Here is a 14,156-nt window from a genome sequence, read left to right as displayed (position 1 = left end):
AAATAAATACTCCATCGACACGAGGACTGAAGGACCCGTGGATCGCTCATGAGTGCTTTGAACTTGACGGAAATAAACATCTAGTCGGTCATCGGTTAACAACGAAAGATTCCAGAGGATGGCCTCGCACGACAACTACAACATAGTTGGAATTATTTTTATTTTTTTTCACATTGCAACTTTTTAAATCACATGTAATTGATGTTTATTTGCCAAACTGACTGCTATTAATGGTCCTACACCTGTATTCACCTCAGGTCATCCACACACACAATCCATGAATGAACAGATTTTCTCCAGAGGTGCTTAATTCTGTAGAGTTGCCAAGCAACAGGACTCTGATAACACCCACACGGTGGAATCGTGGCAGAAGCAGCTTCAGGCAGGACGACTCATTGGCGCAGTATTGATTTCAACTGAGCAGTTTCGCTGTTAAAACAAACCACTGAGTTAATGAGGTGTTACTGGTGGGTCTCAACCCAAATCTAGGTTTTTAAAAGTCTTTTTCATTATTAATAGGGGTACTTTGGTCTGAATCTAAACAACTCATACATAAATTATGTTCGACAGGTGTCTACCAGGTAATTCATCAAAGCAATTACTGAAATTGTTAATTTGTATACTCTCAGTACAACAAATACATATTATTGTAATAAAAAAGCTACAATGAAAATATAGGGCCATGACTGAGACAACCTGGTTCTAATTTGGGTTCTGAGGCAGAACCGGTAGTGAACTTGTGCCGTGTCTGGTGGAACAGGCTTCAGACAACATTAGGATGGAGGGGAGATGGATTTTATTGCCATTCATTTAAACAAGCGCTCTTAAATCCCACACAGATCATCCCTTTTACAAACAGGGAAATCAAGGGATAAACCTGAAATAAAACCCAACCCTCAATCCAGAGAGTGAGTACATATTCAGAACAGGCACCACTAAAACCTGTCTTAGGTGGAACCCATTTAGAACCAAAAATGTCTCTCTAAAGAACTTATAGAACACACCTCCAGTCAATGTCAAGCGAACAGTTTTCTCCAACTGTGTGCAGTGCATTCTGTATACATCTGCACATCTCTAATACCCTGAAATGAAAGGATTAGCACAAGGCACAATGCTTCAGCAAAGGAACGCAAATGTCAGATGCATCATCATAAGCATAATGCCTGCTCCCTCACACAACACTCAGCGTCCGGCTGTGCGTAGAAGCCGTTTCCGCAGCAGGTGAGGTTTCAGGTCTCGATGTCGATCTTGGCGAAGCGGTACTGCAGCGACCCAGGGTTTCGGAGCAGGACCAGGCCTCTTTGACCGGCAGGTTGCCTGAGGAACGTGTGGAGCAGCCCTGAGAGGCTCAGGAAGCCCAGGGCCTCGCCGCAACCGGCCGTGAGGGAGAAGTCCCCCTGGGTCACCCAGCCCAGGGTCACCCTGGAACAGTGGGAGGTCACACTGGGGAGCGGTTCTGGCCACAGACCCAGGGTGGAAGGGGAGGAGCTAGGACCAGGGAGGACGCTGGCAGTTGCAGTAGGTTCAGACTGCTTGCTGTCCGGCTTGGAAGCGGTGGCTCTAAGCTTGTCTTTCTTGCGTGGCTGTTTGACACGGGCCTTGAAGTGGTCAGTGTGGAGGGGCTCCTGGGGGCCAGTGCAGCCCGGCTCCTTGAGTACCAGCTGGAGGTCCTCCGCAGTGGGGACGCACACCAGGCCGTGCTGCTCTGGTTGGCCCTTGGTGAGGAGAGACAAACGGGTCCACACAAGAGCGCAGCCACCAGCGGCCGCGAGGAGGGACGCGGCGGCAACACCATCTAGAGGTGGGGTTGATCCCAGTTTTCTTGCCCTCTGACCTTTTGTGGAAGTGGGTCGACACCAACCAGAAAGCTGCCTCAGATACTTCCTGTTCCTGCAGAACAGAGACAACCCACGAGGGATCAGTGTTAAAACTGCAGAACACAAACAATCAATCACAGATATTTTCCACCACCTACTTCTAGGAAAGGCACTTTGTAGTCATAGTGAACTGACAGAGTGGTCTGAGATATGAAATGCTTTAAACTGCTCATCGCTTCCCTGTGCCAGAAAATGGATACAGCCAAAACACATTATAATCAATTCAAATGAGCTCAAAGTTGGCCATTGCACTAAGCGATTGTCCTGATTTTACGAGGATAGACAGCGTTTAAGACTCCACTAATCACTTAGATTTATTGAAGTGATGTTCTCATCATGGGGAAGAGTCATACGCCAGAAAAGTAAAACACTTTGCTACACTTTTGGAAAAAAAGGAAACGTGACAATTAAAACTAAAATAGGGGCCCTTTAAAGGCGAAGTGCCAATATTAAAGCATTATGGATACATAATGTGTGTGGTGCAGAGAGGATGAAGCGAACATTACATGTTCTGAGGACCACTAATGACAATGTCATTAACAGTGCTGTTAGAAGGACATTGGACCTAGCGGTCAGAATCTCAGGCAAGTAACCAAGAGGTTACTGGTTTGAATCCCAGAGCTAAAAAGGTCTTAAATCTGTTGTTGCATCCTTCAGAAATGCTTATTGCTTTTCTAAGTAACTCTGGATAAAGGAATCTGCTGAATCACTACAATGGAAGTAAAACATCTATGGGACGTCTCACAAAGAGATATTGTTGCTGCAGAACCAATACAAGCTCAGTTAAATTTTGTAATCTGAAGACATGTACATATAATACATTATAAGACCAAAAACATGACAAATCCACTATCATCCAAAAGACCTCAAGACTGTGAAGCTCTGTGGTGGCTTGGTGTCACCCAGATGAGAGATGTCCTGTTCCATTGGTGCACTCGCCATGGGGGTGGTCTCTTCTCCCTCCCTTACAATCATCTCCCACTCCTCGGCCAGCTGTTGCCAAGGACAACGAAAGGGAGCCAGGCAGCCATGTTTGATGTAATTGGTCCGTTTGGCGGGTGGGCGTCTACACAAAGATCAGACGTGAAGCAGAGGTCAAACGGTTTCAGGGCCAGACAGGCAACCCAGCCGTAACATTACGGTAATAATATACAACACTTAAAATAGGACATCAAGCCGTTTGTAATCTTGACTTTCTTCAATACACCTGTAATAATTTGTAATAACCGTGAAAAATACTAATCTTTGGTTGTTGGATGAAAAAAAATAAAACTGTCACCTCACCGTCTAAACTTGGCCAGCAGCTCAGCTTCCTGCTCCTCCTGGAATCGTGCTCCTGCAGGGCAGTCTGGGTAGTCGTCGGGGAAGTGAGGCTCTCCTTTATTCTGGGCGTGTTTCAGACTCATCCTCAGCCCTCCAATACACACTCCCCTATAAACCTGGGGGTGGGGGGGTGAACCGTTTGTGGTATTCAAAGGGAGTTAACTGTTAGCAATGAAGCCAAGGCATTTATTTACGGATTTGAGCAACTCGTTGCCATAAGGTCGGGCAGCATATACACATATCCCACAGCCTGTTAAATAGGGAATAGGGTGCCACGTACAAGGGGCACCCAGAAGGCCATTCCCCAGGCCTTGGGCAGCAGCAGGTCCCATCCTGTCCCCCAGGAACCCATCTCTGTACCCCTGCTTTTCCCAGGCTGCTGCACCAGGAGGATGGGTACTCGGCCCTGCAGTGGGGTGGGTAGCCTGGAGCCTGGCACCAGCAATTCATTACGCAGTTTGTTTATTTCCTAAGACAGACAGACATATGAAAGACACAGTATGGCGACTGACTTAGTCAAACTGGAATTGGATTATTGACTCTGAGAAAAAGAGAGTTGTGTTCCTGAGACGTCTCCTGTGGTGAGTAGTGGTGGACGGGTTCCCACGGTTCTCTACCTGATCCGTCATCTTGTTGAAGGTGACGGTGTCGCGGACCGAACGGTCCCATAGAGAACTCTGGCTGAGGTGTTCAGGGATCCCCTTCAACATCAGTTCCCTCCTCTCCTCGTCCTTCTCTGAAACACCGTGTGACAGAGGACATACTTCCACATGACCAGCTACTCAGAGGTAGGAACTTAACTATGGCCCAATCCCAAATAGATCCCCAAATCCTAGATCATGGATCCCCCATAGAAATACATCAGGAGACGTTAAGTCTTAATACTTCCTTAATTGGAGATTTGACCTTAAAAAGGGATAAAACCTCACTAGAAAGGAAACCATGAAACCTATGATTTTTGTGAAAGACATTTCTATTAATAGGTTTAACAAGAATTGATCAGTCCGTGAAATAAATAAAATAAGTGTATAAAGGTGATATACCTTAATATTCTGGTGAATGGAGATAACGCCATCATATCTCATAATGCTTTTAAAACAATTACCTGCACTCTAGATTGCCCACATGTTTGTCTACAACATATTAAGGTTTGGGGGGAAAATATCCATATAGCATCAAGACTTTATTCATGAGACAAAAAAAATAATAAATGTTTATAATAATTAATGCCTAACTGACAAATATTGGTAGATTTGGGCATTGGTGTAAAACATTTTCACCAGCCATGCTGCAGGTGTTCACGCGATGCTCTATACAGAGAAATGTTTCACTAGTTTTTTAAAAATACACAGACGTCAAGAAGCAAGTTGTGACTTATAGCACAAGAAACATCTCCCATTATCAGTGGTATTAACCACAGGCAGCAGCAACGTGCAGCCTGTACCATTGCCAACCAGAGTGGAGGATCGAAACATTAGTTCTCAGGGCGAGACACTCCTGGAGTGAGTGTTCCTCAGGTATTAACATTTCTGTTAACATGCTTCATGATTTTCAATGCTCATTTAAGTTTAATAAACTGCAGCTACTAGCGAATTACCCTTTTACAAAAAAAAATATTTATATCTGAAAGGAAGTAAGGTTTGACATGTATCAAGGAAAATCTGGCAATATCTGTGTATACTATTCTATGTAAAAATAAATTCTCCCCCAGTTTGTTATACTACCAGGTCCTGTCCACTATGTTCTAAGAGGTTTTGAGAACCTGTTCCAAACAATTTTATGAGGAACAGAATCCTAATGTTTCTTTGCATGTCCCACTTGTCCCCAGTTTCTCTCCCGACCCCATTTTCAAATCAGTCGACGCCACATAGGGGAAACACTGCCCTTGATCCTTGTTGAGATCTGAGGGGATATTAAACTGGCAATATCGTGAAACTTCCACCCATTAGAGCGCTGGGCGTAGTGTACACAGGGATGTCATCTTGGGTGCAGGGACACATTTGGGTATGGGCCTGTGGCCACACGAATGTCTTAACCTCAGTTCTGTGCATAACAAAGCAGACATGTCAGAGGCAACCGCCAGCCGTGTAACCCCAGCTAACAGGGAGCGGGTTGACGCCTTGCCTCAGGTGGGCCGGGGTCTGAGTACAGGGACCTGCCAGGATTCGAACCTGGGACATCTGCACGGACGAGCAGAGGCTCCCCAGGAGCACAAGACCAGAGAAGTACCAGAACCAGATCGACCCACCGGGCTGAGGACTGTCACAAACTCACGGGTGTGTTCAGTAGGACCAAAATGTAGTCACAGGTAGTAAACTAATGTGGACTACTTCGTTTCACCCACCCCCCAGAGGTTACCATGGTTACACGGTCAGCAGTTACCATGACTAATGGCGCAGAGGTTACCTGGTTGCTTCCTGACATCGGGCACGGCCTTGCTCCGCTTGTCGGGTAAGGTCAACCTGGGGTCATCCACCACCAAGCCCAGGACAGACCCAGCAGGGACCTCTGCTGTGGAGTACACACCTAAAGAATGGAGATGTCGCGCACACACACACACACCCACACATTACTCACACAGCGCGGCAGACAGAGTTTGACATCGACTTGGGTAATGAGAAGTGTAACCCACCTCTGAGCAGGTTGAAGACCCCAGCTTGCTGTTGGAGTAGAGACGTGTTGCTGTGGTCTTTGCAGTGCTCCGGCCACCATAAGGAAGAAGGTCCCGCTTCACTAGGAGCCTAGTACAAAAGAAGAAAAAATTATTCCATAACGATCACTGCCGACAAGGTACTGTGTCAATCCAGTGATCGCTGCCCAGGACAAGAACCGGTTTCTTGGTTAATCGTCCATTTAAGACATCCAAGAACACCAGGTCCTTACAGCATAGAGAGTGGCTGGCACCAGGGCTTCAGTCAGAACGGAATGTGATGACGGTCCAATCAGACGATAGCGCACCATCTCCATGGTGAGGTCACTGCAAAAACAAGAAGCACTGGTAAACAACAGAAAATGACAACAACATAAATTAAAGCACACGTGACTGAGGAGAAGAGAGTCCACATAAGCAACAGAAAAATACCCGACCAAGTAAAATTCCTCAAATGTTAATATTCAGAAACCCAAATCATGGGATGAACTCAAAACACAAGCAAGTAACCAAGTCACAAGAAGACCACGTACAGAAGACAAAGTTCAAAACCCCGTTATCATTAGAACCGTAACGCTATGTAGACGCCCGACAGACACTGAGGGGCAACCCAACCTGATGACTATTCCGGTGGTACCGGACCTCCAGGTGAGGGGTGTGGACGGGTGCCTGGTGCTGAACCCCAGGATCTTCTTCGCTGGTGGGCCAGCAGCAACGTCCTCCCCCGATGGCTGCTTCCTCTTCGAACCAGGAACCAGGGGAGGCTGGGGGGCCGGCTGGGGGGCCGGCTGGGGTGCGGGGAGCTCCACCGGAGCAGGTGGAGCCACAGCCTCTGAACACTGGCAGACAGCCTGCAGCTCTGGGATGAGGTCCTGAAGCCATTTTGACACAGTGACAACACACCCCAACAACGTCGGCGATAACACACGCTTTGACTAAGTTTGCAAGAAGACCGAAGAGTTTTTTTGAATAACTTTGTAGGCAAAATGCAGGGCAGATAATGTGATCACATAACTATAAGCTCCAGTCCACATTTAATTCTAAATACCTGGGATAATGTATTGCTAAATATCCAACAATAAAACATATCGTCTCTTTGTGAAATAATATTTGTCTTGACACTATCAAATCGTGGTAGATTGCTCAGCCTGTGTTAGAGACTCAATGACCACATGATCAGACTGAGCATTTCAAGGACCCGCAGAGGCTCAAGTTTTTGATCAAATTAGAAATCCCAGCAATGTGTTAAACATAGTCAAATATAAAAAATAGGTAATAAAAAGTATTCACATGTTAACAGTATATCAGTGCTGGATGAGGATTTGTCATTTTATTCTGTTTGATTCTCCTGAATGTTCTCAGACCTGTTTCATGGTGGGATGTGTCCAGATCCACAGCTGTCGGTGTGTTGCACCCTGGCCCTCCTGGTTCTGGCCCGTTGTTCTTGGTCTCCAGAGGAAGGAGACTGGCCCGAGTGGCTGGAGAGGGTACTGTCCTGCCCTGTACAACACCACACTGCCCTGTTTCCTGCCAGACAGGCATATAGCAGCAGCAAAAGTATGTCCTGGAAATGGAAGTTACATCACCAGAGGTTTATACAGCCATCTGCACCAATCCCTCAGCCTTCTATAATGCAGGTTTAACTGTCTACACTTTAAACCGGAATAATCTATTTTTTGCCTTGTTAGAATAATGTGCATGTGTATGTCTGATTTGGTGGAGGAGGTAACAGAGGAGCACCATACCAGCTTCCTTACTGGTCATGTTAGACAGGGCTGTTAGAAGCTGTTCCTCTGGTCCCTGTAGTTCCACACAACAGTAATAGGACAGGTCCTGTGGGAAGTGGGGGTGATAGAGACTTCAGTTTCAAAGAACAGTTAATTATTCATGTTTACCATTAGCAACTAAAAAGACAATTTGATCAAAATGACATTCTATCAACATTTGATAATGCAGCAAAAACTCAAAATTGTTGTGACTTGTTCATTTATAATGTAAACTTTACATACCAGTCCAGCGTCAAGTCATAACCGTTATTTACCAGTCCAGCGTCAAGTCATAACCGTTATTTACCAGTCCAGAGTCAAGTCATAACCGTTATTTACCAGTCCAGCGTCAAGTCATAACCGTTATTTACCAGTCCAGCGTCAAGTCATAACCGTTATTTACCAGTCCAGCGTCAAGTCATAACCGTTATTTACCAGTCCAGCGTCAAGTCATAACCGTTATTTACCAGTCCAGCGTCAAGTCATAACCGTTATTTACCAGTCCAGCGTCAAGTCATAACCGTTATTTACCAGTCCAGCGTCAAGTCATAACCGTTATTTACCAGTCCTCTGGGTGGAACACTAACCTGCAGCAAACAATGGCTGCTCATGGCCCTGTAGCAGGCTCGGTAACATTTGTACGTGGGCCTGTCCCCCAGGCAGTAGCCCCACTTCTTGACCATGTGGAAGCGCTTGGCGTGCCAAATGTGCGTCTCCAGCCACAAGTTCTTCCGCTGGCGCCTGTTGAACTCCAGAAGCATGTTGCCGTGGCGCCGACGGGCTTTCCGGCTCTTGCTCTTGGACTGTTCCTTCTTCTCCTTCTGGCCACTTTTCTGGCTTCTCATCAACTTGACAGAGACCAAAACATCCCATAATATTTACACAACACTACAAGGAATGTGCCATGCGAGTAGGCAGTTCCTAGATCAGATGAGTCAATGCGCTTCATGTATGGAAACAGAGCATTGCTGAACTGGTTACAGATTCATGCTGTGAAGTCACTGTTAGTGTGTGCTACACAAACCTACCATCTTGTTGGCTGTCTCTCGCAGCCGGCAGGGTAGCCTCTTGGTGTTATGACTCATGGCCCTCCTTCTCATGTGTTTGGGAAGGGCGCCAAATACATGGGTGCTGCCCGTCGTCTTGGTGACAGCTTTCAGCATGGCCATCACCTCTGCGGCCCGGGCCTTGGCGAACGTTGAAGCTGAAGACAGAGTGGAGATCCATGTCACATAACGCAACATTTATCTCCAAAACTTTTTGCACAATGTACACGTTAGGAACATTTTATAAGAACATGCACCTTTTTTCGTAAAAGTATAGATAATCCTCCTCCCCCCCCCCTCTCTTCTCGCCATAAAAATCCCAACAAATCCACCAGTCTTAAAACTGGATAATAATGGACCTTTTTATTTTAAATCCTAAAACATTTAATCAAGGCCTACCCCTCTATTAGGAAACAAAAGCCCAGGGCTCAAATGGGTCAACTGCTGACCGCAGTTCATCCTGTTAAAAGCCTTCACAAGTATTTTTGTCTCAGACATATTTAAATTATACATTTTAAATGTAGAATCTGCTAAATGACTAGGTTTTAAATGTATCTGTTAAAAATACTTATTAGTCAGGTGCTTTAACTGCTAGGCTACCAGCTATTTCCTGGGAGCATGGAATTCCAAACCCTCTTCAGGTGACATTGGAAGATTATGAAAAGATGTGTTTAAAATATTTAACATTTAATATTGGTCTATCAATATGTATTTATTTATCAATACCTATATTTATTTAAGTTGTAAGCCTTATTTCATAACTGAAACACTGCTGTAAGTCTACCAATGAATTCCTTAGTTTTGGTTAAAAACATGTCTTGTTGGTTTGCAGTGTTTTCAACACAATGCAAAGGTGATCAGTCGGAATTGAAAAACGGTCAAGATAAGTGTTATGTAGCGTTCTTCACCAGTAATATGCTGGGGCAGCTCCTGCGAGTAGCCTGCCTGCCCTCGCTGGTGACCCCGGACCCAGCCCCCTTCTTGGGCATGGCCTGAGTGAGAAGACCCCTGGCCCCTTGGATGCGTAGAGGGATCGTGACCTCGACCTATAGGGGTGTCTCCTCCATTCCTCCAATGTGAGCTGCCCTGTCCCGGTGTGGAGAAGGTGATGTTGCTGGGCTGGTTCCTCATCTTCTTATTGCGCATCCTGTGCTTTGCGGTAGACATGTTTGATAGCTCTGCAGAAAATACCAAAACATAATCTCACTAATAGCTTGGTGTCGTGCTCACTGGCAAAATGTTCCCATTATGGCCACAAGTATGCCAGCATTAATCAATTACATGTTAAAGCTTAGAAATCCATTCACTTTAGGAAACGAGCTAGTTAGCAAGCTTGCTACACGTTTAAGTTCTAACGAATAATTTGCAAACCAAAAAAAAGAAGTATGGTTATTCACTTTCATCACACCAGAGTATATGTTAAGACCATAGAAAATATATTCACCTTACAAACAGCAATAGGAACAGTGTAGTGCTATATTTCCAAACCACGCCGAGTGCTCACATTTCTGTCTACATCCTTTCCCAGCATATGACGTTTCACTTGTTCCGGTTAAATGGTGTTCATGGGGGATGCAGTATAACTTTAAACAATTGCATATGTCAAGAAAATAAGGCAGTCATAATAAAATATCAAAATACCTCGTAATTTCAGTTCGGGTGAAAAATATATTGTTATCTGACAAATTCCAATAACGATTATAATACACTAGAAAAAGTGGGTCTCAAAAAAGAATGGGTCAGTTTAGATGACAGTTTACGGTAGTTGGCGTTGGCTAGCTCTTACCAGATGATCTGACCTGTCATTTCAGACTAACTTCTACACGCTACAGTTGTTTCATAATAGTAAGTGATTTTATGAGAAATCCAGTCATGTCTGCGATTATCAGGAAGATAATCAACACAACCAAAGCCCCTGGAGCTATCGGGCCGTATAGGTAGGTGATCTGTGCAGAATGTATCGCCCTGTCGTTCAGCACGTGTTCAATTGCTGGGTTCTCCTAGTCCCTTGATTGTATAATCAATTCACTCATTAACGCATTTTTTTTTAAACTGTCCGTTCGTGTGACTTCCATTGAGTTATTTAGGTACGTCACAATACATCATATTTTATTTGATTTTGTCTGTCTGACAACTGTGGTCTGTTAGCGTAATAGGGGGTGTCACACTTTTACCCAATAAACGTTAGAGGTGGAGCTCTGGCCACTGAAAATGTTTGAAGGATTAAATGAGTTACGTTCTTATACTGGGTTATATTGTCAAACTTCCGTATTTGACCCAACCAAGGAGTCTCTTTATATAATCTTCTTAAAATTACAAAAGCACACTGTAAGTAGAATTTCGCAAACGCTCCATTGTCTTTGCTCCGTTTCACCAGAAGGTGGCAGTAGGAGATAAATTCTGGTTTCCGCAAAGTCTAATGTTCAGAATGAGATGGATAAGATGTGATCAGGTTTCAACTTAATTTAATTAAATCGGGCCTATGTGCACAACATTTTAGTAATTATTAATGTTCCTGAAAACTACCAAAGCGGACTATAAGGGAAACCAAGCTGCCCAACTGAGCTAAATACCTTCTAAACTTGCTTTGACGCATGTTGCGAATAAACGTTAATGAGAGCGCCTGTTCCTGGCAACTCTGTGCTCTCTCACTCTCTGCGACCAATGGGAACAAAAAAATAGAACATATTCGTTTTGGCCAGTTGAGAGCCTTATATGGCAAGGCTCTTCAGAGCGTGGTGCAAAGGTCCCAGGTTCATCACTGAGGCCAAGTTCCTTGACATCAAAGAAATCTACACCAGGCAGTGTCATAAGGCCTGTCAAATATGGTTCAGCCACCCTATCACATTATATTGAATGGTGGCACAACAAGTGGCACCAGTGCATAATGTCAAAACCAACAGGACCCTGTTCAGCCTCTACCCCCAAGCCATAAGACGGTTAAACATGCCTGCAGCATGATCACACTGTGGACACACCCTTTTTCTTGTTCCTTTATGTTCGTACTGTATAATCCGTCCCGCATCCGTCTCCTGTCATCTCCCTTTCAGCCAGGCCGTGGTGGTGGACAGGACCATGTACGTGTCTGGGCAGCTGGGGATGGACCCCGCCTCTGGTCAGCTGGTGGAGGGAGGGGTGCAGGCCCAGACCAGGCAGGTAGTGCTTCAACCTCCTCTCATGTGACACAAGCTTCCCAAAAAATGGCGGCCCAGACAGAGAGTTTTTTTAGATTCCCCTTGGTCCAAACCCCTTGGTCTCAGCACCATGCCCTTTGCACACAAAGGCAATTAACTCCCTGTGTTTTCAATTAGGGAAAGTGTGCTACTGTGCCCTAACCCATCTCCTCCCTGATTCTGTTCCGTACAGGCCCTAGTGAACATGGGGGAGATCCTTAAAGAAGCTGGCTGTGGATATGACAATGGTATAAGAACGTGTATTTGATGTTTGGAAACCATATCAAGCCCATGAATTTACTGCCCCTCCCTTCCCCCAGTAGCAGAACCATTCATTTCCAGGTTTCCTTCTCTTTACAGTTGTGAAAACCACTGTTCTCCTGGCTGACATGAATGACTTCGTCAGTGTTAACGATGTCTACAAAACATGTAAGTGCAATATACAAATGTATATTATTGATATGGTTGTTAAGGTAATCAACCTTTATGTAGGTTATATCTGCCCGTAAGGTGTCTGTGTTGCCTAGGAGACTGAGAATGGTATGTAGGCAAGGTGTATGATCATTCGACCCCCGGCCATAAGATTTCAGATTTCAATTAAATTGTTCACATTGTAGGTCAGATTAAAAGTGGAAAAGGTTCTGACATGATTTATCTTCGTCTCATTCTTTTACATCACAAGAACCTGGCCCTTTAACAGGGGTGTGTAGACTTTTTTTTATCCACTGTATAGGTTGTTCCTATTGTCGGACCTTCACAGACACTCAGCCTCACTCTTCTGTATGACTAGCATTTTCTGGAAAAACTATGAATCCTGGGTCAAACCATATGTGAAACCTAGATCTATGAAACCTAGATCTTTAAAACCAATCACACTTTTGTCCCTCTAGTTTTCACCAGTAACTTCCCAGCCAGGGCCGCCTACCAGGTTGCTGCCCTACCAAGGGTGCGTATCTGTTCGCCAAATGTCAGCGCTTTGTCATGTTACTGAAACCAATGTTGAGAAGTGCGTGGCATCTCTGTAAAAGCACTTTGTGACTACTGCTGTAGTAAAAAGGGCTTTCTAAATAAATTAGATTAATTGATTGATCTGTCTCTCCCCTGCCTTACAGGGTGGGCTAGTGGAGATTGAAGGTGTCGCGGTCCTGGGCCCTTTGACCGATGCTTCTTGATGTGGCCCATTCGTCCGTGAATGGGCAGACAGTAGGGGACAAATCGATAAAATCCCACAACCCCTAACATGATGTCACCACGACAACAACGTATAATGAAAAATATCACCTGTTGACCTAATATTTTAACAAGTAGTCAAAAGAATTGATTGGGTCATGTATGCTGTTTTTTTTTTTTTCCCAGATACTCACAACAGTTTGACTTACAAGGTAATTGTAAAATAAATTTAACTATGTCAGATAAATCAGTGCAGGATCTACACCTCACTGTGATGATAATGGCCCCTGAAGGAATCAATTCATTGGGCTTATGTGATGAGTTCCTACCTGACAATGTTGCTGACTCACCATGGTTTTATGCCACGTCATAAACTGTCCTAAGTCAGATGGCTATCGTGTTAAACAACGGGTAACTAGATATGATGTGGCTGGTTAGTCGTCCGTGTGGCTGGTTAGCTGAAAGGTTAAATACTCATCAGGCATTTCCAATATAGTGGGGCAGAACTCCACCTAGATGATGTGGTGATAGAACCTTCAACAACCTGTCCTTCACATTTGACTATTTAGTCATTCCGTACAAGCTCTTATGCAAAGCGACTTCCCGGTGTGTTGCGAGGGCTGCATACACAGTTGTGTATTTTTTACTGGTCCGCCGTGGGAATCAAACCCTGGCCCTTTGCCAGTCCCGCGTTGCAAATGAGCCATTTGGTACTGCTTTCCGTGTTACTACTGGTAGCACGTCCTGTTGCTTACCAACACCACACAAACACTTCCTGGTGGTGAGCTGGCCACGGCATTGGCATTTGCTTCTACTGTTGTCACAGAGAAGGATGGCCAAATTTGTCGCTGTTGTGATCCAACGTTACTACGAATGAGGAGTTTTTAGAGCCAGTCTTTCTCCAGACAACGGCTTTATATTCACTCCAGTCACGTTTAAGTCCATCGACATGCAGGATATGACTGAAAAGTACCTATGAAGGTTTTCTGGATCAGATTTCGCCCCGCTTCCATCCGGTACTGGTGAATAACCTCTTCCTAAAGCCCTGTCTTATCTCCCTCCTTTTCTATGTAATTCTGAGCACAATAAATATTTAATGAAGGAACCATGTGTTGGACTCCATTTCAGTATTTGTGCAAAATTAACAGAGT

The 14,156-nt window shown here is 44.8% G+C and overlaps 2 protein-coding genes across 3 annotated transcripts; one reads left to right on the top strand and one right to left on the bottom strand.

Annotated features, from left to right (window-relative positions):
* Positions 1-132: 132 nt before the first annotated feature.
* pop1 (POP1 homolog, ribonuclease P/MRP subunit) lies at positions 133-10,204 on the bottom strand. Of its 2 annotated transcripts, XR_002197977.3 has the most exons (16): positions 10,107-10,204; positions 9,571-9,840; positions 8,645-8,820; positions 8,204-8,464; positions 7,596-7,683; positions 7,215-7,414; positions 6,466-6,722; positions 6,084-6,177; positions 5,833-5,941; positions 5,607-5,726; positions 3,818-3,936; positions 3,481-3,669; positions 3,162-3,316; positions 2,743-2,943; positions 1,005-1,890; positions 133-429 (listed from the first exon to the last, which is right to left on the bottom strand). XR_002197977.3 is itself a non-coding variant. In XM_020054741.2 (15 exons), exons 2-15 carry the CDS (start codon positions 9,827-9,829, stop codon positions 1,230-1,232), a joined length of 2,889 nt encoding a protein of 962 aa, XP_019910300.2. In that variant the 5' UTR covers positions 9,830-9,840; positions 10,107-10,204; the 3' UTR covers positions 780-1,229. The 2 variants fall into 2 exon arrangements, 1 of the variants encoding a protein (XP_019910300.2); XM_020054741.2 differs by lacking the exon at positions 133-429 and having other exon boundaries at positions 780-1,890.
* Positions 10,205-10,403: 199 nt separating this feature from the next.
* On the top strand, positions 10,404-14,115 carry LOC105016469 (2-iminobutanoate/2-iminopropanoate deaminase). The gene is made up of 6 exons (XM_010880339.5): positions 10,404-10,599; positions 11,713-11,818; positions 12,029-12,083; positions 12,196-12,264; positions 12,726-12,781; positions 12,948-14,115. The coding sequence occupies exons 1-6, from the start codon at positions 10,520-10,522 to the stop codon at positions 13,005-13,007; spliced, it is 426 nt and encodes a 141-aa protein (XP_010878641.1). The 5' UTR covers positions 10,404-10,519; the 3' UTR covers positions 13,008-14,115.
* The last annotated feature ends 41 nt before the right edge of the window (positions 14,116-14,156 follow it).

The sequence above is a fragment of the Esox lucius genome, chromosome 16, assembly GCF_011004845.1.
Source record: "Esox lucius isolate fEsoLuc1 chromosome 16, fEsoLuc1.pri, whole genome shotgun sequence".
Classification (NCBI taxonomy): domain Eukaryota; kingdom Metazoa; phylum Chordata; class Actinopteri; order Esociformes; family Esocidae; genus Esox; species Esox lucius.
This window is presented reverse-complemented; position numbering and strand designations above follow the sequence as displayed.